Here is a 25,985-nt window from a genome sequence, read left to right on the forward strand (position 1 = left end):
AGTTTTAGTTCAGTTTCTGCATTTTCTGTCTATGGAATGAACTTGCCTCAAAACTAGCCTCCAATTTATTGCATAAAATCTGAGAAAAATTAGCCACACTGGACTTTAAAACCTTTAAGTTCCTTCATGTGATGAGAAGGAATCCATCAAAGCAGTCTCTGTCCACATCACACAGTTCAGTAGTTAAGCGATCTGCAGCACTCTGGTCTGTGTGTTTAAGTCCACATGCTTTCAGAAATATTTTACGAAGAAGAGCCGCCAAAGTTGGGTTACAATCTGTCAATGTAGCCCTGCCAAACTGTCAGTACAGATTATATTGATATTCCATATTCTGTTTACTGGAAGAAATATCTGCATGAACATACAATCTGTCATTCAATATGACACAAGGAGAAATAACAGCTCACAATCAAAGCCTTTGCTTAACATCTACCACTGTGAAACAGCAGATGGCAAAAATGTAGTGTGAAATAAGTGGCAAAAATTGAAAGCTTTTTGCTCTGGAACATGTGATGTACAACATGGCTTTGAGGTTGAAAAAGCTGGCAAATAAAATCAAGAAATCAAAAAAAGAACGCATTTTTGTCTTATCTGAACCCTGAAGAATATGACAAATGAAATGCTGAACACTTTAAAAACAATTTAATGTCATACGCATTTAATACCCTGGCCAATCAGTGACGGAAATAAGAAAAAATATTTCTAAAATTATTAAACATGTATTTTTGTATGTACTTTTTAAATATCGTTTTTTAATATGAATATTTCAATTTTATGTAGTGTACACATTTTCTGTCAAATTAACCGCAAAAGTTTACTTAAATTTATTATTTCACCAAATAACTCTAGAAAATGGAGGATAATGCAATGGCCTTGTATTTGCCAAGCACCAAATAGGTCTCTCCCTGTCAATAACGACTTCATTATAATAAATATTTTCTGCTGAACAAAATAATACTGTCACCTTTGGGAGCTGTGTACCCTTCGAGGAACCATAACATCAGAGTCATGACAACATGACTGCATGACTGACCCCACAGAATGGATTGCCTAAGCATTTCCCAGCAAGCCTGCCTTTCTCAGTAAAATCATAATTTCCCAGTCTCCAAAGCTCAGAGTAAACTTTGTTTACGGTATCCCGTTAACGCCTCACTATTTCAGTGCTCACTAGTGTTGATCTTAGGGTACAGCAAAACAATTACAAAATGAAAATTTCAGGCTTCACCTTCACACTCTGAGTGTCTGCGTCCGAAGAATGCTGGGAAAAGCGATCCTGAGAAACTCTGGAAGGAAAGGAGGGCTCATCTTCCACCTCCTCTAGGACCACGATGCACACACGGCTCATCCGCTCCGCTCTCATGCGCTCTCGCCCGCAGAGTCCCCGAATTTCCCCACGCGATCCTTCCGGGAGTTTCCCCAGGGGGGCGAGAGAATCACAATGGCAACGGCATGATCCGAGCCGCGGGGCCCGTCGGGCTGGCGGGAGGGGGAAAAAAACCGTGCGGTGCCTAACGGGTGCCGAAAATGCTGCACGCAAGGGCCTCGGCTCACACAGGCCTTTGATCAGTGAAGACGGTATTCAGAGCCCTGGACCCACCCCCCCACACGCCCCCCTCCCCCCATTCATTCCCCGGAGCTGCTGAAACAAGCACTTTGAGTCGGAATTATCTGCAGCCAGTAAACGAGCTGACACCAACAATCCCCTTCCTGTGTTCCCTGTTTACCAATGAGCCCGGCACAGAGAGACAATGCACCCTCCCACAGCACAAAAAAAAAGCCTTTAGAGACCGGCGACGTGACACGCAAACACAGGAGTCACCACGGCAAGTATCAGGACATCCCTTACGCAGCAGGGTAACGCGACACCGCGCAGAGAGAGAGAGAAGGCGATGCAGCAGTCACAGACAGATGCACATCATATATGTCAGGGTCAGATATTCGGGATTCCACAAAAGGTCAGTCTTCACTGGCGCCGCTGAACGACCCTCATGGGTCACGCTGTGCCCAGCTGAAGGACTGTGAGAGAAGAACACCTTGAAGTGTCCATCCCCAGGGACACCCAGGCTACAGTGTGGATCTCTTGCTCACAGAAAGCCACAATCCAGTCTGAATCCCTTGCTCACAGGAAGCCACAATCCAGTGTGGATCTCTCATTCACAGAAAGCCACAATCCAGCATGGACCCCTGTCTCACAGAAAGCCAGACTCCAGTGTGGATCTCACAGATGCCCGGGCCCAGCAGATACTCCACTGCAGAGCTAACCCATATCTGAGGTAGCAGGCAGCTGCACAGCAGAATGTCACACAGATCCCGGGATATTCACACAGCCTCCTTCACGAGCGGAACGTCCCATTACTACACTGCGGCTGGGGCACTGCAGGGGGGAGGTATGCATTTGGTACGCTCCACTTGGCCTGCTGAAAGAGCTTCTGAATGCTACGCAGCATCTCCGGCACAGATTCTCAAAAGGCACCTCCTCCCATGCGCTGCAGAGAACGAGGGATGGAGGACAGGCTTACACAAAACATTACGCCTCTGTCTCGCCCTGATCCGAGAAAGGGCACGCTCACACATGCGTGCGCACATGCACACAAGCAGACACAAATTTCCCTGCCACTGGGATTTACATCCAACAGAGCACAGATCAACTGTGCTTCCAGGCACACTGCACTGCAGTGCTGTAAGACACACACAGAGGCATACATGCGTGCACGCGTACACACACACACACACACACGCCTATGGAACAGTACTGTCGCTTGATCTAAAAACAATCCATTGGCACAGCTATATAGTGTCACAAGGGTATAAAAAGCCCAGCACGTGATGGGACACTCTGATCTTCCATTGTGCATTCCAAACACCTCATTCAAGGCAGGAGTGGAAAGGCAGGTCAGAGCAGGCTACCGAACTGTTCATGCAATATTTAGTAATTATACGGGAAAGTGCACACATTCCAGTAACGCAGCATTAAGATACTGAGATCAAGCACTTTGCTACTCTTTCACAGCGTGTCAGGTGGCAGCTGCAACAGTCCAGTGCCTCATCAGGGGAAGCCATTAAACAGGGCAATGTATGGAACACGCTGTTCACCTAAGCACAGATTTTTACAGTAAGTGCGCCCCTGATAATATCCCATCATCCTCCGAGGCAGATTCCCAGACTCACGGTCTGCCAGAGTTGCCCAGCTCAGCCTCACCAGTAATAATCTGTGAGTGAATAATGGCTTCAAGCCCTTTTTCCATGCAAACTGGGGAGAAGCTGGCATTTATACGAACTCTAACTACTTGCATATGAAAGACCCAGGCAGACCCAGGCATTCCTGCCTTGCCACAAAACTGTTAACTCTTAGCTGACAGCTCCCAAGCCCCTTATGAGCTACAGCATAGAAGGGCAACTGCGAAACTTTAGCTTCACACAGTTGACAAGGAACGTTTTTATATTACATTTTATACTTTATTTATTATAAACCACTGTATCAGGTCAGTATCCCTATGTTACATTTCTACAAGTGACAGGTGTAGGCGTCATCAACCCAAAGTGAGCTTGTTATTAAGACTAAAGAACACTACTCTGTCTCAAGGCAAATACAAGTTTAGGTAATTACTCTTGGGTAATTAGTGTCAATTTTATTCCGTATTTATAAAAATGGATGTTTAGGATTTATTAAAAGTTATTGCACAATGTATGTACCAAATTAGCATCACTCGCTACGATTATCTGTCAACGAGTAAAAAACTCAAGTGTACTTGTTAATCTTAAGGGATTAATCCATTAGGGATAATCACCAAATTTAAATAAAAACAGTAAATACAGAATTCCAGACTCACAGCACCTATAATATCTGTAAAACTGTATGCCTTGCCAGCTATGTGAAGATTATAACCCTACGTCTCATTTTAAAAAAAGGTGAAGAATAACTACATATGCTTAACCCTCCTAATGATTTGATTTGAACTAATAAAACAGGGGGAAAAGGGAACCTGTTAGCACACTTACTCACTGAATGAGTCTTCATCACTACTGATGGGCTGAATAAAGGCAAAGCATCAAAAAAAATGCATTTTCACAAATGAAAACCAGTGGCTACCGTAAATCTTGTAACACACATTAACAGATTAAACAGCTGTAGGTTAGTTTATTTTTATTTGCTCAGATATCCAAGTGCAGTTCTCTCAAACTGAACTTTGATTTCTGCGGGACACAACAGCGTCATATAAAAGCAGTATACTGCAATATGAATGTTTTCTACTTTGTTTTGAAAGTAATAGCAGGGCAGTGTGTCGCAAGAGAATTATGGTTTCAGTCAGTTAATACATTGCAGAGCCATTCCTCTTCTGAAAAGAGGCCCCTGGTATCAATCAAAACCATCATGTCTTCTTAAGGGAACATGGTCTTCTGGATTGATGCTCGCTTGTTTCACAACAAGCGAGCATCTGGACTTCAGGCCAAATGATCTCTACAGACAGAAACAACCCACTGGATATACACACACACAATTCACAGCTGAAAAGAGAGGTTTGGGTTGAGTATGCAACAACTACATCAAGGGTGCGCTGTAAAGTTACTGATTTTTTAAGTGAAAGCAAATGGGAGGTAGTACCATGCCTTACACTGGGTGGCAGCAGTTAATGTGCCATTTAAAAAAGGAGGAGGAAAGAATCTTTGGAAGCACTAGTAACATCCTGCTAGAGGAAAAAACTGGATTACACAATTTTAATGCTAAATCTAGAAGCCAAGTCATATTAAGCCTCAGTGGCTCCTTGTGTCTCTCTAGGAAACTCAGGCTTCCCCACTCCATAATGACACTTTAAACTGTAATGCACAGTATTCCTTGCTCCTGATAAGGTTTGCTACCTAACTAATTCTTCCTTTGCAGCAAGGCACATATTTAGTTTCCCAAACAGTATATCATTACCATTTGCAAACTAGTTACTCACCTACTTAGCAGTTATTGAATCATTTAGCTATAAGACAATATATTAGCTAGTTTTGCAAATAGGAACACTGTATCTATAATACTAGCTGAAAATGACAAAACATCTTGTTTAATATCTGCAGTCCAATTCAGAACTGGAGTCCAGCTATAAAGTTATCTTTATCCTCCTCCCACTACACTGGCTGCTCTAGCACTCTGAGTTGTCATGTCAACTCTACACTGAGGGTCTCTATAATTTAGCTGTACAGTAACTCCTTTGCTCAAAGCAAAAAAAAAGTGACATGTGACTTATAACAAATAGCCTTTGTTAATTCTTTATTGGCTGTCTTTTTAACTGCACAACAATCTGATGTTACTAGCTACAACATTCCTAGGCCATGTCTAATGTGTCTGTTGCCATGGGCTACCAGTGAGTAAATGTTATCTAATATGTAGCTATTCAGGTGCAACAATATGATGTATATTTATGGAGGGCCCACTGACCTCTTAAGATTTATTCTAGATTTATTTTACCTTTTCTGTTCTGGTTTACCTGTTATAGTGCACATCATAACCTTGCCAAATACTGGATTCGGATAAACTGCCTATATGGACAACACATGGAAATTTATGTACTAGGAGGGAATTTACACAAAACCCAAAATACCAGCAGGCAATTATACTGAAGGAAATTCATCTTAGCCAGTGTACACAAGGGTACTAGAGCAACATCCAACCTGGGACTTAAATGTACAGCCTTGCTGTTACAAGCTCAAATCACTATCCACGACCCGAACGTACCCTTAAAAAAAAAACAAGCTTATCCTAACCCCGGAGCGGGACAGAATCCCACACATCCTAAGTGGAGGCATAACAAACAGCAGCACGCTGGAGAAACTGAGTAAGACCCCGTTCCAGCTCTCAGCCACTCACCACAGCGTGAGTCAGCTTCCTGCCACAGCAAGGCCCGTCCTCCCTCAAACTTCCAGCAGAATGAAACTACTGAGCATTCCTGGGCTCCCAAAGGCAAGAGTAGCAAAGCAATCACAAATACATATCATTTTTATCTCATTTTAAAAAACCACCAATATTGAGGTCTTATTAAATACTGAAGGTATGCTCCCAATAAAGGGGAATTTAACATTAGTCCGCAGCAAATTATACTGTAGGGGATGATAAATTTCATTTCTATGTGCATAAATACTGATGTGAATGTTTGATTTATTGAACATTTGGAAGGTTTTTCAATCAGCATTAGTCAATAGTCAGTAATAAACAAATCAAGCCAGTACACACGATTTGAGTTCTTTTTTTAAGTTTTGCATGAAATATGGTGGCACATTAACCAATCCATTTCCCAAGCAAGGATTTCATAGAGTGTTTACTGGTCAAACAAGAGCACCTCATATACTAAATAGGAAGTAAAAACGGGAGAAATAAGATAAGAATTTGACAACATCACTGCTCTGCATAGTGTTCACAGAGTACAACACTGTAGATAGTAATCTGATGTCAAACAGTGTCTGTGTTCACATTACACATTAGGCTGACTGTTGCAGTACAAAAAACTGCAGCTTTGCACTTGACATGTAAGCTCTGTGTAGTTTAAACCAAGACACTATACCATACAATCACATGCACATATGGCTAAGAATGGAGGTACAGCCCATAAAGAAGAGTAGCTTTAACCATATTATGTTTTTAAACATGTTTTAGATATATTTAAAACTCAAACTGCTTAGACACTACAACATGTAATATTTACAGTGTGTGCACTTTTTGGACAAGTCTGTCCATTCAGCATCAGCAACCAAAGGGTGCAAGGCAGGGTCTCACACACTCACACACTCACACACACACACACACACACACACACACACACACACACACAGATCAATTCAGAAGTGCAAATTTACCTCAGCATGCCTTTGGACTGTGGAAGGAAACAAAGTCTGACACAGCCTGGCTTAAACCCCATACCCTGAATCTGTGAAGCACTAATGCTACCAACCAACAACAAGCAAGACACACCTGTAGCTTCTCCAAAGTTCTTCAAAAATGTACCATCTAAACTGGTACAGCATATTTGAAACATGAATGAATAACTTTGTGACATTCAGAGGCTTGGGTTTTTTTCATGACAATATCAGGAATTACAACTAAGTGAATTCTGGCAAGGTTATGGAGAATGAATATCATGTTTTACGATGTTCCACCCATACACATCCCAAATACTTTCTGAGAAAAGAGGAATTTGTTACTGTTTAAAAACCAGACTAGTGTATCTGTAAGTTGGGAGCAAGAGATGAAATTTCACCACTTGACTCCTATAGCTCTACTGAGACATGCGGGCTAATATCTGTGAACTTACGGTGAAGAGAAACAATGTGTGAAGACCTAAAACCTAGTCAAAGACTCAGGCATAAAACCAAATATGCAGACAAGTCTGTATACTTATCTACAGTTCATTATGAGAGAAAGCAAGCAACACATTGGGATTTTAGTATCCCTGAGGTAGTTTTGGGAAAAAGCTATTAAACTTGCTCAATGTTTCCCTTAAATACATTACCATGACTGTTCACTTTTCTGAATTCTCAAACACTGATGATGGGAACAATATTACAATTGACAAGAACAATAATTTTTTTTCATTCTCTGATGACAGGAAATTTTCAGAATATTCCCGTAAAAAAAAAACAAAAGATTACGCCTTTATTCATCTATTGTAACAAGCAAAAGGGCTGACCGCAACACAGAATCAGCTGGTAACACATTTCCCATTAAAATGTATGCCTGAGTGTTGACTCACTGGGCGAGAGTAAACAGGAAGACCCATTGTCAGAAAACAGAGCAGACTACTATATGCCTGTCAAACTGAACCCATGGAGGGTGATAGGTGTACTTGGTTTCAGACATGACATGTGCTCCTTATTACTCAAATAACCTGAAATTGTGCAAAATATAAGGTACAAATGTCCTGTTGCCTGCCCAATTACCTCATACATACACATGCACAGACACATTTAGGCTACTTTCTGAGCACACCTCAGGTTCTCAGTCATGGTGCGCCCTCTAGAGGCTGAGCAAGAAGGTACTTCTCTGGGTTAACCCTTAAAGGCTTCTAAAGCATTCAATAATGCATATTTAACATTCAGATTACTAGAAGGACGTCCTTGAGTATGAACAATATGTTTTGACGGTGGAGATGAATTTAATGTCACTTAAATGTACTTTTATCTATGTATCATGCATTTCAGCTATATCACTATTCACAAACAACTTTCAAGTTCAACATTACCTATGATGAACAAAATGGCTAATTTAATTCAATCTTGTATGTCCTTTCATGCCAAACAAATAAGAGGACAACAAAGGTAAACTCCCGCACAGAAAATACCCTGAGGCTCAGGTAAAAACAACAGCTTGGCACCATTAAACGCTTTCTTCCTCACATGTAAAGAACTGTAACATTAACAAAGGATACTGGTCACTCAGTATTTTGCTATTGTTCACCACATTGCTTTTGTGGCAGCCTGAATAAGATGTTGAATACTGAGGGGGAAAAAAATACACTCTGGTCCTCCTGAGCTGAAGTACTGCTAAGCCAGTGAGTGCTGTCTCATTCAAATTTATTGGCTTCTAATTCAAATCCAGTGTAGTGCTGCAAGTGCTCCTCTGCAGATGCTGTGTGGCAAACATGCTGCTCCCACAATGCAAAGCAGCTGCTCGGAGAGGGAAAGGGCAAGCAGATGAGAGACACCTCCAGTCACAGGGGAAAAACGCCTGCCACAAAATCTCCCTCCACACGCCATGCAGGACCGATAAATTCAAGCCTGTCCACACCCACAAAACGGTTTACTTTCTCAATAATCTCATAATCACAATTTGTGAGCTTCTCAGTTTCTGACCACATGCTTATAATTAAGTAAAAAAAAATCCTCCGCGTCTGATAATCTTCACACATGCAGAAAATGCAGGCTAAATATATTCAGTCTCATTAACCAAAGAGCTTTGAGAGGGAACACTTATACACAACTGAAGCTGTACACAACATTAATACTGTGTTATGAAACAAACTGTGAAAAGATCTCTTTTCCCTCAATATCTGAGCATGGCTGATAATTCAAGTGAGAGCTAGGAATTTGCAGACAAAATTGAACAGATGAGATGGAGTAAAATGACCCACTATCAACTTTCTAAAATACCAAAAAATGTTATCCCTACAACACACACACACACACACACAACTTCTCACATTGAACTCTAATGCTCTCCATTCATAGGATCCAGACACATCAAGAACACACTGCATACCCAAATCTTGGCTCTTGCCAGGGTAATCAACACCCACGGCTAACCTTCAGCATTGTTCAGTTGTCAAACTGCTTTCAGTACAAATTAATGTTTAGCCACAGACCAGCAACCAAAAAGGCAAGATTTCAGACTCTTGATTGAAAGGGTGGTGAATGTGGCTAAGAATACAAGCAGCTTTACATACCACTTGCCTTAGATGCAGTTAAGCATTTCTTTAGCCTCCTCCCACTTTCTTGCTTTGGATTTCACTGTCCTGTTAAATTTAATTGTATTTTTTCCCCCGATTCAAATTTCCAAACCAGGCAATCAATGAAAATTCTGGAGGCAAAATATCTGTATGACTGCCATTGTGGTTTTGCTGACTTTTAAAAACAAGAAGGTCTTTGAATTTAAAACAAAAAGGCCTAAGTTTTGTTTGAACAAAATAGGCATTGTTAACTCTTACTAAATATGGTGCCCATGTTTCTCCAAACTAAACCCACTGACAGCTTACCCCCAAATAAATGTGAACCAACAAAAGTCAATTAAAATAATTTCTACTTCCATCCTACCACTGATTTTGTGTGCATTCAACAAGTAGGCTAGCACAAGGAAGATGAGCTAACAGAAGAAAGTTTACTAACTAAATCATTTACATCTACACTGGACAGTAGCAGCTTCCCAACCAATTTGTGCAGCTTCTGCTGAAGTAACAATGCATATAAAATATAGTAATTAAATAAGTCTAAATCTTGCAAAAAACCCAAATTACAATAAGCCACTTCCCATTTCCTGTACCTTGTCAGCCCTTTTTCCCCCCATATTGAGAGCACAGCTTTAACAATCAAGTACAAATATTTACAGCCCCAGTAAACTATTTAGCTCTTGCCAAGTAGTAATGACTTCTAATATAATATACACAGGGTTAACTACCTTTACATTGTGTAACATTAATAATTATCAATATATATTGTCAATTGGTTGGTTCAGAGCAGATTCATATGCAAATGTTTGCCCTCTACAACTAGCCTAGCTGTCAACCATGAAATAAGTGGTCTCATCTTCTTGAATGTCTTTGATTCTTGTGTCTTTGAGTCTTTGATTCTTTGAGTCTTTGATTCAGCTGAATTATTATTCCTCTTCAGTGAAAAATTATCGTTTAAAGCAAAAAGAACAGCCAAGTGCCTCGGATCTGCTTAGGTTTCACAGTGGCCACATTCTGAGTGCAAAGGAGCGTGCATTTGGTTGCTGTGGGTGTATGTAAAAACCACACTTTCAAGTACTACGCTAAAAAACTATCAACTGTCAAACCTGTGCTGTAAATGGTCATAGGATACAGCTTGTAAAAATAAAATGGTAGACGTTCTAAATGAAAACCATGCAAGGGCACAGCAAATGACATGGTTGGATATTTGAACCATGTACTTCCTCGTTGCAATAATAACACTGTACATTTTATCATGCTGGCATACCAAAACAAAAACTATAAACTAAAACAACAGAACCTGTTAAATACCACAAATGAATTTACCTCCTCACTAACAGATATGCTGGCACATCAGCAGAGCTGCAAATTCTTCAATCTCCAGAGTGACTGTATTGCCCATCAAGTAATTTACATTAAACTAGGCTCTCAGCAGCAGAGCTTGTTTTGGATGGGCATAAATTTCTTTGTATATGTATGATTTCCCTATAAATCCATGTCAATTTTAGTAATAACATTATACTTTATATGTGTAGAATATTTCTAACACCAAAGTACACTTCTCATGAATCACAGCAGTACCCTAATACAGCATACGTAAAACAAAAGAGATGGCACTAAATCTATTATAAGAAATAGGAACAGAAATACAATCATTAAAACAGACTATGGAAAACATTGCACTAAGCGATGGTAAAGGTAAGCTTGCAATGGTAAGATTGTGACAATAGCAGTACTGGAAACAGGATGCAAATAGCAACGGGTAAAAGTGAAATTTTATTTGAACATTTGAACAGATAACTCTTGATGTGCATACCTGCAAGCTCCTGCAAAACTGAGAACGCACTGACAATCATGTGACGTGGAAGCACTGAAACTGTATTAATGCAAGCGATTACCGTTAAACACGGGTCGTCGACACAAAATAAGACGAGCATTACGCTACAGCTGTGCAGTACAGCGTTCGCTCATATCATAAAAATGGCACTTGGCAAACATAATTTATGGATTTCCCTTTGTAGCAAACCCAAAACCACTGGGACATTGACAAGTGGGGTTTAGAGGGTAAAACGTCTGAAAGACATATGGGAGTTTCTTGACATCAAGTGATTCAGCAGGTGACAATATACCATTACCTGGTAAAAATTAAACTCTCTACCATGTCACAGAAAACCCGAAAACGACACTACTCTTTTAATAATTATGTACTCTAAGGGTGGTTCGCGTAAATGGCATAAAATTAAAAATGCTCTCCTGCAAATGTATAGGTAGCTAGCTACTTCTCAGACACAGGCCCAAAAGCTAATAGCTAGTTAGCTTACTATTTCTGTGGCTAGAATGCAGGCCAAGACCTATAACTGTCACCTGTTGCTCTGCTACAGGGCAGGTTTCCCCACAATTGACAATAAAAATGTAATCAAAAACTCCGTTTGCTCGCTGTATTTTGACATTAGCAGAAGACAGACGGGATCTGCTTAACTGTGACATGGATGTTTTCGCTAGCAGCAGTTGTCGGTTGCTGCGTGTAGCGAGACATGAGGTCGTGTCCCTCGGTGGCAGTGAGTAGCTGACGTTAAATGCAAACAAGTTATGGTAAGACGATGCTGGCTTCCGCTGGCTAACTAACACAAATCAATGACACTGCGGTCGTCGCTAGTTCGCTTAAAATGCGATCGATTCAGTGAGACTAGCTCGCTAGTTTCTGGAGGATATATCGCTAGTCAACGAGGAAACGACTGACGGCAGCTAGCTGGCTAGCAGCTCAGTTCTTGATTTGCTCGGAAAACACGCATCGAGTTACCTATCTAGCTAGATTAGTCTGCTATCTTAAGGTATGCGCTAACCAGCTCGTTAGCTAAGGAAACATTCTAGGCAGATGCGTGAGTTAGCTGGCCAGCTCTAGCTCGTTTAAACTTGGTTCGGCCTTTCACGCTGGCACAGCTCGCATGGTTAGATAGCTGTACAGCTAGCTAGCTAAAACAACGAGGCCCGGACCTATTTGCTAATCTAGCTAAGTACCTAGCTAGCTCGATGCACATTCGGACAGACTTGTCAGATTTCTTCACCACAGTGGCAAAGTGAATCTAGAACGCATGAGCCAAAGAACCCTTCACTACCACTACCTAGCAAGTTTGATAGCTATCTAGCTAGTTGGCTAACAGTAATCGCTCTTTTCTTGACTGCTTATTGTGGTTCACAGTCAGAGCGAATTACAATACCTAGCTAGCTGGCTGGAGTCGTCATCACTTACCTGGTCTCGAATTTTGAGAACCACCATGTTTCTACGGTTTCGCTGGCTCTCATGCAGAAAGGGCTAACTCAACCTTTATTTTGGTCGGGATATTTTAGGACCCCGGACACCCGCGGGTTAATTTCCCCTCTTATTTCAGTTTGCACTCGGCCTGAGCTTCCTCTTTCCTTCCTGAAATAGACAAACACAGGAGGCACTAACTCCATAACATTACCGCCATCGTCACGCAGCAGTTAGAAGACCGCTGATTGGCTGTATCAGGAGATGAAACTGCAGTAAGAAAAAACGGTATTGGTTCAGTGTTGCTGACAGACGCCCCTGGTTTGCTTTGTGACGCAACGGTGCATTGTCTTGGCAACGGTGTGCCCAGTGTGTCGTTTCATGGATATTGCATGTCCTTAGAATAAATAGTGTGCAAATCTCAAAGGAAATGCTTGGAGTTGGGAAGGTCTGAAAGTTCTGTTACTTAAGCCTTCTTCAATGTTTATGTTCAGACACATATCCAACTGATGCTGTTTTTAGGCGGAACGCATTTTACTGCAGAAGGTAACTTTTTTGTCAGGTAGTTTTTTCTCAGTCGATATTGTTGTAAAATGTATTCCTCCTTCATAAAAACCTAAGTCCCAGTGAGTTGAATTTTATTGTGTTTATTTACTTGTTAGCATTTTGGAATTATATTTTCAGAGATGTGCCGCTTAACTAAGTGGTTTGCATTCCCCAGGTGTAGCAGATAGGGCGCCAGGGAGATGCTGCTGAAAATACGCGATTTTCTCCCATATGCAGCACCGGTAGTGTCCATTCTGGGGGTGATGGGCTGGTGGTGGTACACTTCACACACAAAAAAGAAAACCAGCGCCAAAAATAAGGACACTGAGAATAAAGTGGACCTCCTGTCCTCGCCCTGTGACGGCAGCTGTGGCAGGAACCGGCAGAAGGTGAATGGCGGGCCGCCTGTGGAGCAGGAGGTTGCAGCTGAGAGGAAATGTGTCACTTTTGCTTTTGACTCTCTCCCTGAAAAAGAGCTGATGACTGAGCAGTCTTTGACTCCCCAGAAAAAGGATCAGCCAGCACCATTGCTCCCACTGTCACCCTATGCCACGAGCCTCTCTTCGGCTGCAGGGGTCACTAAAGCAGTAAGCCCAAAGCAGGCTGGAGAGGTCAAGAAAGACAGGAGCAAAGAGAAGATGGCATCGTCAGTAAAAGACAGCCGCAGCCCGGTACGTTACAAGATTCTGCCGGCGACATCCATCCACCAAAGAAGGTGCATCGTCAGGAGGGTCCCTCATCAACAGCTGACAAAGAGACAAGCGGGGAAAAAGAGGCAAAATAGTATGGAAATAAAAGAGTTGATGTGAAGAACTCAAGCAGCAGTTACTATTGTCAAGCACCATAGTAGGATATTATACCACTCTGAGACCACTCACCAGACCACTCTGGGTATAGTATACTGTTGGAGAACATGGTTTGCAGTTAAGATCTCCCTCACAGCGTAAGCCCCTCTAGTGCAGGACCTAATGCCTATTACAGTTATCTCAGGGATTAACAGGGGCAGGGAAACAGGCTGGGGTGTGGGTTGCAGCCCTCCCTGGTGGAGGGATATGGAATCACCCCAGTACAATGACCACTGCAACAGAGATCACATATCTACAAAGACAAGCGGCAGACCCCCAGGCTCTGATAAGGATGGCAATTGCATTCTGAAGATAACCAAGGACCAGCATTACTCAGAAATCACCTGTCTGGGGGACAGAGGCACCACATGTTCCTTAAAGTGTTACACTCTGAGCTGTGCCTGAGAGATGAGAACCTGTGTGTGTCACTCATGGAACAGGAAGTTATTATGAGTTAAATCACTGTTCACAGTCACTGCATTGAATCAGTGAGTTTCACCATAATCAAATAAAACAAGCTCATTTTATTTTACTTTGCTCTCACTATCATTGCATTTACATTTACATTTATTCATTTGGCAGATGTGTTTATCCAAAGAGAGTCACAAGTGAGGCAGAGTACAACAAAAGCAAAATGCCATATAAGAAATCAAACAATATTAGGAGCTCTGCATGACCAACTTTCAATAGTTGGCCAGACAAGGTGCAAGCTAGCTGGTAGAGATACAAGTGCATGAAACCATAGATTTAATTTTTTTGAGGAAGAAATTTAAGACATAAGCAATTGCTTTAGGTGGTAGTGTTTCTGGTAGTCAGGTGAGTGTGGAAGAGCTGTGTCTTCAGATGTTTCTTGAAGATAGTGAGGGACTCAGCAGAATGGATAAAATGTGGAAGTTCATTCCACCAACGGGGGACCATGGCAGAGGAAGTTCTGGATAGTGATTTTGTGCCACAATGTGACGGGACCACCAGACGCCGTGTGATAGCAGAGTGTAGTGGTGGGGAGGGAACATAAGTTTGTAGTAGTGCTTTAATTAATGTCTACACTTGCCTGCGCTCTGGCTGCTCAAAACCTGAATTTGACCACAGGAATCATGAGGAAATTTATATCTTTCCAAGTGTCTGTACTGGTAACATTGACAGCTCCTGAATTTGATTCATTTGATTTTATAGTGTTAAAAAAACCTGTTGCATGATCTCCATGGGCTGTTAAATGCAGCCTGTGACCATTTCCAGACTGACTTCAAACCTGCATCTCCATTCATAGCAATAACTAATCATTACAGTTCTGCTGAGCTGCCCGGTCAGAGAAACTATATTGTTGAGTTGTGTTCAGAGTCCCAAATTAGCTTCTAAGAGGAACAACTGAATTTATACAGGAACATATAGTCATCGACTAAGGCAGCCTTTAAATAAATGCGCCACCGTCATTGTGCATCATATAGGAGTCGTCTGCCCCCCGCTGGTAAAAACCACGGTAAGATATTAGACATCGTAAATTTGAATCATTCATGCTTTTGGCTCAAAAATAGTACAACAATATATTATTGTACAGCAGTAATTAGAATAATATATTTTTTTCTTTTGCATGTTTACAACCTGAGTCGTTGTCAATTTATTTTTTATTAAGTGTGATTGAGTTTAATTTAGCCTACATCCTATTTTCCTCAGATTCAACTCCACATAGTACAGTTCTTATATATTGCACATGCAAAGTTACGTATTCTTCTGGTGATTACAAGGGTAGATTAAATAATTAGCTACTACGTACAATGCGCACGGTTTATAGTGACTTAAAAACAACTAATAGGTTACAGTGCGGCTCCATTATTCACTTTAGTTATTGTCATATTTTTTTATCTGTGCTGCACAGATTTACTCATCTGTGAGCTACAGCAGTTTAGGCGTTCATTGAACAGGCTAAGAAATCCAGGTTAATTGCCAACAGCAAATCTGCGCATTATCGTCAAATACGCCTCCTGCGTTTCAAAGTCCCACCACGCACTAATGCGAAGACACATCTTTGAATCTGCGCAGAATTATGACAACCGGAATACGACTGGGGTCCTTTATTCCGCTGCTGATTGGTTCGAATTCGCAACGTCAAAGGATGTCGACAAATCGATTGGTTGTCTACTCTTCGCTGCGTCCGGTTTGTAGTTCAATATTGTACTTCGAACTTGGAGTGGAATTCGGGAAGATAGTCAGGAGTAGATAGTCAAACAGAGGCGAAATGGAAGAAGTAACAGGCGCACAAATAATCGCCGAAGCTCTTAGAGTTCAAGTAAGAGCAACGATCCTTAACAACAGCCCTACTGTATACAGTTCAATGAGAGTCTGCTTTGCCTTTATTAGCTAGCTGTAATGTTTTAGTTGCTATTTGGGATTTTGCTGCTAGTCATACAGTACCAATTGATAACTCACTGATTCCCTGTGCTACTAGCAATCCACGATCTGATAATCTGACAATAGGCCTATTTGTCTCCTGAATGACATGAAACTGGGTTTAGCTAACTTGCTAGGCAGCACAGTAACTCACTGTTACTTTACGGGAAGATTTGCTGTTTCGTTACCGGCGCTGGAAAATGATTGTGAATTTAAAGTTCTGCGAAGGCTATTTGGAAATGTTAGTTTTTAAACATGTCGTCTTGCGAAATGCAACGTAACTGTAAAGCAAGCGAGCACTTTCTTAAATGGCATAATGGCAAGCAGCCCTTGGGTTATGTATGCTAAAGGTCGCGCATGTAGTGAAGCGAGACAGAAAGACAGTGGTAAAAAGATATTAATTGCAGTAAATCATGTATGGTCTTGCAATACTCAACCAGTGTTTATTTTTGTTAAAATGATGCCCAGAATAGATATATATAGGTTTTGCATTGATGGGAAACAAATCATTGTAGTTGACATTGATAATTTTCTCGCACAGACACTGTTAATGTTACTGATATGACTGATATTGCACGAAAATACACCAAACAACGGAACATAGTGAAATGTGTGAGGTTGTGTGGGATTTAAAAATGCATGTTGTTTGCTTTAATTATATTATTTGGGTTGTTTGAAATGGTGACCGGGCTACTGCATTCTGCTCAACATTTCTGGCTACATTGATATCCAGTTGCTGCACATTACGACAACAGCAGCTGCATGTGAGAACGATATACTCAAAACTCATGTCCTGATGTTTTTCTGCAAAATGACTGCACACCTGAAAATTTCCAACAACTACCCATTTATTGTAAACACATACAGTATGCTAACACTGGTTGTCGTGTAACTGTCCTCTTTATGTTGATTATTCTTTAGAATGTGGAGTACATGTTTGGAATCGTTGGTGTTCCGGTTATAGAAGTTGCCATGGCTGCCCAGGCTGCAGGCATCAAGTATGTGGGCATGCGGAATGAGCAGGCGGTAAGGCAGCATTTCTGCCCAGCACGTTTCAGTATTTACTATCTTCTGATGATGATGGATTTTCAGCGTTAAAGCAGTGCTAACTTATTCATGTGATTTGCCCTTCTTTAGGCTTGCTATGCTGCATCAGCTGTCGGATACCTAACAGGACGGTAAGAGAGCGCTCTTTTTGTTGAGGTTTTTTGAACATCTGGGTACGACAGTGCCCTCACCAGGGGCAAGTTGTAGTGAGTGTAGAGAATGACCAGGTGCCACTCTCACTCTTTATGTATGTGTTTTTGAATGGGCCATTAAACCCATGATGGAAAAAGATGGATGACATGGTGTCATGAATGGACAGTGTCCAGCAGAGGTCAATTGATGGAGCACCAAGGTGTGCGTCCTTCATAAGAGGGCTTGTCAGACATACTACTCTCTTAAGCTCAACTGTGACTAATTGTCATTGTCTCACTGTGAGTGTCCACTGTCACGTGTCTCTGTGAGAGGCCTGCTCATCCTTCAGTGGTTTGTATTAATCTTTATATGTCAGATATACAAACTGTTCTGTGAAGCCTCCAACAGTGTCTGCTGTCTTCCTACAGCCCGGCGGTGTGTCTGGTGGTGTCAGGGCCGGGACTCATCCATGCACTTGGGGGGATGGCCAATGCCAACACGAACTGCTGGTACTGTCTGCTCTCTTTGTATTCTGCTTCTTTTCCCAGGACCTCACCTTGGTCCACTTCAGGTGTCAGTTGTTGGTTTCTCTTTGCAGGCCTGTGCTTGTTATTGGGGGCTCCTCTGATCAAAACCAAGAAACCATGGGGGCCTTTCAGGAGTTTCCTCAGGTACACCACACCGCCAGTAATTGCATGTGAACTATTGCAGTACTATCACGTTGCAGGGAAAATGTTACAGATGTTTCCTCATTTTCATTCATTTTTACAGGTGGAAGCCTGTCGTCTGTACAGCAAGTTTTCCGCCAGACCCAGCAGTCTGGAAGCCATACCCTCTGTGATTGAAAAGGTGCGCAGTCAGCAGTGACACAGTCCTGCTGTGGTGCCGCTCAGCACTACACCTCACCCTCTGTGATAGCCACGTACTTTTGCCCTGTACCCTCTTGTGTCGTCGACACTGTTCCATGCCATAGGTGGTACTATGCTCTCTGTTTACATTTTTATGTACAAGTATATAGCAGTAAGATATAGCCCTCTAATTTTCTCTTGACCAGTTTTAGAGAATTTATGTTTGAGCTTGATTTTCCCATCACCAAATTAGTTCAATGTAAGAAATCCTTTGAGAGATTAATTTCATGAATCAGTGAAGTTGATCACCATTAGTGTTATCTTTGAGTCAAAAGACTACTTAACCGTTGCCCATCCTATACATTCTGTACTTGCCCATTGTAGTATGCAGTCTCTTGCATTAAGAGCCTAAATAATACACAGGTGTAGTATTATACAGTAGCAGATGAGATAAGGTGTGCCTCCATATAGCCTGTGCTCTTCACCTGTAAATGAAGATGTTTAAGGTTGAATCATCTTTTTAGGCTTTGCGAAGCAGTATATATGGGCGTCCTGGTGCCTGCTACATCGACATACCGGGGGACATGGTAAATGCAAGAGTGGGCAGAGACAGAGTGAGGTCAGTCTCACACAGCCATTACCTCTGAAATGAGTTCTCACAGATGGGAAATTGACTTAGAGTCACTGCCTCTGAAGTGAGGCTGCTGTGGATCTGATACAGTTAGTGTAGAATGTATAGAGTTAGTATAGAGTGTATGGAGTTAGCTCTTATGTATTTTTCAGAGATAGGTACAAAAAAAGTCAAATTGTCCTTGTCAGACTCACATAGTCTTTCATTAATGTATGACAGTAAATACAGTATAATTTAATACAGTGAAACACTGACTGATTTATGTTGGAGACAGAAATTTACGTACAGAAAATATTTGTTTGTAAGGGGGGATTCTAGACTGGTACTGCCTGTCAGCTTGTTGTTTAATTGTGAAGTGTGTATATTTAGAAGGGGAGAGGGAATGTAGAGTGGATTTTAGGGAGTGCTACAGATCACTGAAGGCCCATGTCCGTGTGCCTGCTTGCTTCTGCTTGTTTTGCACTCAGTTACTGGCTTCCCATTGTTTATTTGGCCAGTGTTATTCCTGCCGATCTCTGTTTGGCAGAGCTGTGTCCTGCTGCCCGCCTCCTCCTATGAGTTTGGCTGAGCCCACAGCTATTGCAAAAGCAGTCTCTGTGCTGGGGGAATCAAAACGTCCACTTCTCATCGTCGGCAAAGGTAAGCCCTAATACCAAGTGCGTAAGAGTCCTTTCACAATGGGCAGAATTTGAACAAAAAGAGACTTTATTTTAAACATGCATTTATTATATGAAGGGGACATTTCCCATGTTGCTAAATGAGCGAGAGATAGTCAGGGACAAATAGCGAGGAAGGGAGTGATGTGACCTGGCTGAAGGTCAGTGATGCATGCTGAGGGAAGGGGTGGAGAAGGGAAAGAGATTTTGAGGGCAGGGAAAGTGAGAGAAAGGTTCCAGGTCTGAAGTGCTCTCTCTCTCTTAACCCCTGTAGGTGCAGCCTATGGGAAGGCCGAAAATGAGGTTCGGGAGCTGGTCGAGTTATGCGGGCTCCCCTTCCTGCCCACTCCCATGGGCAAAGGGCTGCTACCTGATGATCACCCTAACTGTGTGGCTGCTGCTCGATCTAGGTCAGTGCCTGGCTGATCCACTCAGTAACCCCTTACACTCATCTACTCTATGTCTCCAGTCGGCATTTCTGAGTGTCATTCTTGTCTCTCATTGCTTCTCTTCGCTGACCTTTCTTCTTCTGTCTGTATCTCTTCTCACTCACCTCTCTAATTCTCTCTCTCCCTCCCTCCCTCCCTCCCTCCACTTGCTGCTGTGTTTAGGGCCCTTCTTCAGGCGGATGTCATTGTGCTTCTCGGTGCAAGGCTGAATTGGATGCTGCACTTTGGCCTTCCTCCACGATTTCACCCCCAGGTGAAGATCATACAGGTAGGTTAAAGGTCACACTAGGGGGAGGTTACCTTATGAATTGACTTCCTTAGTGATAATACAGGTGAGTGGTGGAGTTGTGGGCTGTTAGTAATGTGATAGGGACAGGCGTGTGGGGTGACACCACAGGTTGTAGTGATGTGTGGTGCCTTCAGGTTGACCTTTGTGCTGAAGAGATGGGGAACAACGTCAGACCTGTTGTTGCACTCCTGGGTGATGTCCGTGCTGTCGTCAGTCAGGTAGAGTAAAGCCATCCTTATTGTCATTTGTCTCCCCTTTCTTCCACCATAGTCCCTCTTTCTTCTCCCTTGATTCCGTCTCCATGTACTTCTCTCTTACTTCATAAAGACTTATAATTATTACTTGCTAACCTGTATTCACAGTCTGCATAGTGTTTATTTTGTAAACACTATGTAAGTAGTAAGATCATTTGTATTTCTCATGCTTGATGGATCCATTGCCTGTGGTAAGATATGGTTGTTTTCAGCTGTTGGGATGTTTTCGTAAAGACGCGTGGCGGTATCCTTCTGATACGGAATGGTGGAAGATGCTGAAGGAGAAAATGGCTGCCAATGCAAAAATATCCAAGGTGTGTGTAAAAAAAACATAAACCTGCTCTTATCATGTCAGGAGCGTGTATTAACCCTGAGTATGCATTTATCCTATAATCGCCTGTGTTTGTTCATTTTCATTCTAAAGAGTCCCTGAAATAACCAGGTCGTGTCACAGCCTGGCACTGATGTTTTTTTAAGATCAGGCTAAAATTTGCAGAATGTTGTGTTCAGCTGGTACACAGTATCACAAAGCCGGGAATTTACCAGGTCATGTTTCTGGTCACAGAGTCTGGCTGTCCAGGAAACCCTCCCCATGAATTACTATACTGTGTTCCACCACATCGCCCAGCTCCTGCCCCGAAACTGCGTCATCGTCAGCGAAGGGGCCAACACCATGGACATTGGGCGGACTCTGCTCCATAACTATCTCCCACGGCACAGGCAAGACCAGCACATCAAAGATTATCTGTAGGGTGCAAACTACTAAAAACATTTATATTATTATTCTGATGTGTCATTAGCATTCACGAAGGGGCCATTTTAAATGTTAGAAAATAATTTTCAAAAATCTTCTCCTCTTGAACTGTAAATCTGATTTACTGGTACTACCTAAGAGGGTGTTCTGTAGGTAAATTTTAGGGCCATGTTGTTATTGATTTACTGTTTAGTTAACTATAGCCACAACAATGCCATTAGAATCTGTGGGTTTTCTATCAATGCTGTGCAGAACTCAGCTGCATGGCTGATCATAAACATAAGTTTTGTGCTTAAAAGACAATAGGCAGAGGAGAATATGTTGTGACAGTGGTCAGCATTGCAGTGCTCAGATGTGATGTTCTGCAGACTGGACGCTGGCACATTCGGGACCATGGGTGTGGGTCTGGGCTTTGCCATCGCGGCTGCAGTGCTGGAGAGGTACCGGAGCAGCGGCCAGCGCGTGGTCTGCGTGGAGGGGGACAGTGCCTTCGGATTCTCCGGCATGGAGGTGGAGACGATGTGCAGGTGACCTCACACCGCTGCCCTCTCTCCCCTCCCTCAGCCCACCCCCAAAAGCCCTGACTGACTGACTGACTGGCTGATACATTGCGTGTTTAACAGGTACAAGCTGCCCGTGATTATCATTGTTGTCAACAACAATGGGATATACAGTGGTGTGGATACAGATACATGGAGAGAAATGGAGAAGATGGGGGACATGACCACTGTGTGAGTACAGGAAAGTCACACTTGCATTGGCTTTCGCATATGCATTCTCATTAGTACACTTGGTAAATGGTAAACACACCGAGCCCTATCCTCTGTGCAATACGTGGTGTTTTGCTCTGTAGTGCTGCACTCAAGCTTTGTCTTGTACCTCAGAGCCCCCCCTGTTACCCTGCTCCCTGATGCCCGCTATGATGAGGTGATGGCAGCCTTTGGGGGACGGGGTTTCCTGGTGCGGACGCCAGAGGAGTTACGAAGAGCGCTGCAGCTCAGCCTGGAAGACTGGGAGAAGCCCAGCCTCCTTAATGTCCTCATCGACCCTGCCTCAGACAGGAAACAGCAGGTAACATCCTGGGCCATGCTTACTGCACAAAATTAATCTCTATACCGTAAATGTTATAAAAGTAAATGTTATAAAAGGAAAGGATGCACGTCCACTCTTGAGGAATTGTGGAATGGGTTCTAGAATACTTTTTCTGAATGGATGGTTGTGTGAGATCAGGTGCTTGTGACCATGAGCGCTTCACTTCCATCATTGTCTGCTGTGTCAGCATTACAGACAGCCACACTGCATGTGGTTCATGAAGCATTTCCAAAGGAATCACTGACTGGATCAAGTGAAACAAGGTGTCACATGTCACACTGGCTACTTTTCAGGTTTACGGATCGCCCTCTCTCAGACTGGAAATCACAGGTTGAGACAGTAAATCACAGGTTTATCCTTAGGCTGTCGCAGCCAGACCTTCATCTTTGTCTCATACTTTTACTTTACTCCCACACTGTCTTGCCCTTTTAGTTTAATATGTTCTAACATCCCATTTACATGAAGGCATCCCCAGACCACTAATTAAGTGGTCGCTATAACTCCCTCAGTCTGATTGGTCCAGAGCAGTGCTGAGCGGTGTTCAGACGTTGTCCACTTGTTACGAGGAAGTGCTCACGTCAGCTTGCGTCCAATCGGGCCCCTGTGACTGACAGGCAGCACGGCGGTAATCCTGGGCTCCAGGTGCACCGCAGAGGCCCGCCATTTTCCACCTCGCTCCCACCTGACCTTGCTATTTCAGTCCTGCGTCATGGAGACGGTTACCCCATTTGTTTATGTTGGATGGTATCCCAGCAACCCTGAGCAGACATGCTGCAGGATCGGGTGTCACAGTAATGGTGGAACACTTGGACTGAACCCTGTGCCCTGGCAAAAAAAAGCCTGGGTTCTCCCTGTCACTCAAACTGCTTATTGAAGAGCTGTTTCTCATTTGGCCTACTCTTAATGTTCTCTCCCCACTTATGTCATGGGGTCATTTGAGGTTTATTTTTTTTTTTATCTTGTTGAGTTTTTATAATAAGAAATCGAACTTATTTCAGAGGTTTCAGAGGGATGCTTGATATTTAAATTCTTTACTTCTGGTTTAATGTAACTTTTTGAGAAGAAATTTCCTAGGACATTGCCCCGGTCTTTGATTGTGTTCCATAACAATGAGAAGTATATTTTACCTCTGTGAAAAGAGGCTATGTTCTGATTAAGATGCTAAGCTTCAAAACTTTGTAAATACATATATTCATTTCATTGTGGGTTTTTGTGGCATTGTGGCAGGAATGGGATATAGATTGTTTTTTTGTGTTTTTATTGTTTTGTTCATTCACTCACTCACTCACTCACTCACTCGCTCACTAACCCTCTCAAAGTAATGACAGTACCTCACTTTACCACTAGATGGTGAAGAGGCTAGGCAAGCTAGCTACAGCCTCTGAACTGTGCCTGTTTTGATTTTTTTTTTCAGTGACCTGTCTTGGTATGTGTTTCAGGAGTTTCCGTGGCTGACTCGTTCTAACCTGTAGTGCCAAACAGAGTCCTTCCCCTGGAGGAACCAGGATAGGAAAAGCAGGAAGACGAGCACCAATGCAAGGCTGCAGTGCTCTGCATCAGTATTTCTCAACATTCGTCCTGGGGGCAATTATCTGGGTTTGTTAAAAGGGCAGTATTGCCAAAAATAGATAGATTTTACCCCTTGTACCTTTTTTCTTTTAGCTTCTTCAGCACAAACGCACCCTCAGGACTTGCACACACTCTTAAAGTAGAATAACGGTCAAGAGATATTAACTACAGACCCACGTTTAATTCACAGACCAGTCAAACCTAATAAACATTATGCCTCAAGGACCAGTGTTTAGAAACACTGTCGTGCATTGCATTCAACACTCTCTTTGCAGAACATTGCAACCAATGTATTTTGATATTTTGAAAATACACTGTGACTCAGTTATGTTTCTGTGAAATACATTTGTACCTAACCATGTTAACTATGCTGTACAGAAATTGTTAAAACACTCAAATGGCTGACTTGTGGTTTGCCACGAACTGTTGAATTGAAATAATCAGTTTTTATATTTGCTTTTTAAAATAGCTTTTGTGATGGAGGGGGAGTATTGAGAAGTGTGCAGGATAATAGAAATGCTGTGTAAGAAAGCTGTGTAGAGTGTGGAATCCAAGAGCAAATCAGGTCTGTTTCTTAGAAATTGGAGTTTGTTTGCTTTCCTGCAGGGGGAACCATCGATCACTTAATGCAGCAAGTACTTGACAAGATGGCATTTGATATAGAAATGCAAATGTGTGCTCTCGATTGGATGACCAGAACCCTCCCGCAATCTTCGGGACACCGTACATCAGGTTTCTCTCATTTTCTGAGAATTTAGAAGTTTATCACTTATTTGAAGTGAAAAATAACACTTGGACTGTGATCAGGCATACACTTTGTCCTTCATTGTGGGCCTTATAAATAGTAAAGATAACTTATTTTATTAATTTTCAAGAAATGCTAATTGATTTACTACACAATAAATGATACAGCTGGCTGTCAAGACCTTCTGTCTGCCCTCATATGTAATAATTTACTTAGATGCACACCATAAAAAGATAGAAAATTGACATATCCCTGATGTATAAAGTGGAAGGTATGCTTTGTCTCATGTTGTAAGACAATCCTTAGATCAAAATACTCAAGTTCTCACTCCTTTCAACAAGGTAGCCATTTTTACAATGTTGTTATGGGCATTCAGAGCCTGTTTGTGTGACTCTCTTGGACCAATGAATCAATTTAGAGTTTTATGGAGAAGTTCTTGTTAAGGTTTCACTTGAAAAGAATAGTGATCCCTCCAGTCCCATAAGTCATGGCCAGAGAGTTTGAACTTGTTCTCTTTATTCATATATGACATCCCGGGATTTGTAATATCATAAAGGCACAAAATAATGTCATATGAACCCATTTTATTGGTTAATGAAAAAAGAATGGTTCTTTGAAAGTATAATACAAAAAGCAATTTTTCAAACGCATGTTGTTTCTCCCTGTCTTTATAGAAGGAATCCACATCACATTCTCTAAAAATGACAGAAATTGGGCATTGCAGACCAACTCCAAAGAGTCTAAACTTTTTTTATATAAGAGGAAATCTGAGAGGAAAAAATGAGTAAAGAGTAAGATACCTAGAATATGTCTGCAAGAGCAAAAAGTGGTATTGATCACTTTGATCTGCTGCTTAATGCCAACCCTTTTCCAGGGTTCCATTAAGTGCTTATATTTGCTTACGTTACCAGGCTTTCACTTGTAAAGCGCCTTTATATAAAAAGGAAGATTGGCATTAACCTCCGCCATTGTAACCAATGCACAGATTCCATTGTATGATACCTCATTTTTAAGATGATCTGTGACCTCCAGAGACATCCTCAGATTTCATCAAGCCTACATCAGCTGATGTTTGGG

General features: G+C 42.1%; 2 protein-coding genes across 4 annotated transcripts in view; one reads left to right on the forward strand and one right to left on the reverse strand.

Moving 5' to 3' along the window:
- ankrd28b (ankyrin repeat domain 28b) overlaps positions 1 to 12,865 on the reverse strand; it is a 33,512-nt gene extending 20,647 nt beyond the window's left edge. For 2 of the 3 annotated variants that reach the window (XM_036538798.1, XM_036538800.1), the window contains exon 1: positions 1,226 to 1,569. In XM_036538798.1, the coding sequence (XP_036394691.1) occupies positions 1,226 to 1,360 (135 nt within the window). In that variant the 5' untranslated portion in view covers positions 1,361 to 1,569. Of the gene's footprint in view, positions 1 to 1,225; positions 1,570 to 12,666 lie in introns of those variants that run through there. The other variant, XM_036538799.1, reaches the window with a different exon arrangement.
- A 3,313-nt stretch (positions 12,866 to 16,178) lies between these two features.
- hacl1 (2-hydroxyacyl-CoA lyase 1) lies at positions 16,179 to 25,866 on the forward strand. Its single transcript, XM_036538917.1, has 17 exons — positions 16,179 to 16,341; positions 17,364 to 17,468; positions 17,580 to 17,620; positions 18,050 to 18,130; positions 18,220 to 18,292; positions 18,393 to 18,470; positions 18,994 to 19,088; positions 19,627 to 19,739; positions 20,031 to 20,166; positions 20,368 to 20,473; positions 20,629 to 20,712; positions 20,961 to 21,062; positions 21,314 to 21,468; positions 21,871 to 22,029; positions 22,126 to 22,233; positions 22,387 to 22,573; positions 24,034 to 25,866. The coding sequence occupies exons 1-17, from the start codon at positions 16,291 to 16,293 to the stop codon at positions 24,064 to 24,066; spliced, it is 1,707 nt and encodes a 568-aa protein (XP_036394810.1). The 5' UTR covers positions 16,179 to 16,290; the 3' UTR covers positions 24,067 to 25,866.
- Positions 25,867 to 25,985: the final 119 nt, after the last annotated feature.

This window comes from Megalops cyprinoides, chromosome 10 (assembly GCF_013368585.1).
Source record: "Megalops cyprinoides isolate fMegCyp1 chromosome 10, fMegCyp1.pri, whole genome shotgun sequence".
Classification (NCBI taxonomy): Eukaryota; Metazoa; Chordata; class Actinopteri; order Elopiformes; family Megalopidae; genus Megalops; species Megalops cyprinoides.

Excerpts from the sequence above, each read along its gene's own strand:
- hacl1 (XM_036538917.1), top strand. The coding sequence starts at position 16,291 with ATGGAAGAAGTAACAGGCGCACAAATAATCGCCGAAGCTCTTAGAGTT. Across the intron at positions 18,293-18,392 it reads CCTTTCAGGAGTTTCCTCAG|GTGGAAGCCTGTCGTCTGTA; the intron begins GTACACCACACC and ends TCATTTTTACAG. Across the intron at positions 20,713-20,960 it reads TCCGTGCTGTCGTCAGTCAG|CTGTTGGGATGTTTTCGTAA; the intron begins GTAGAGTAAAGC and ends GGTTGTTTTCAG.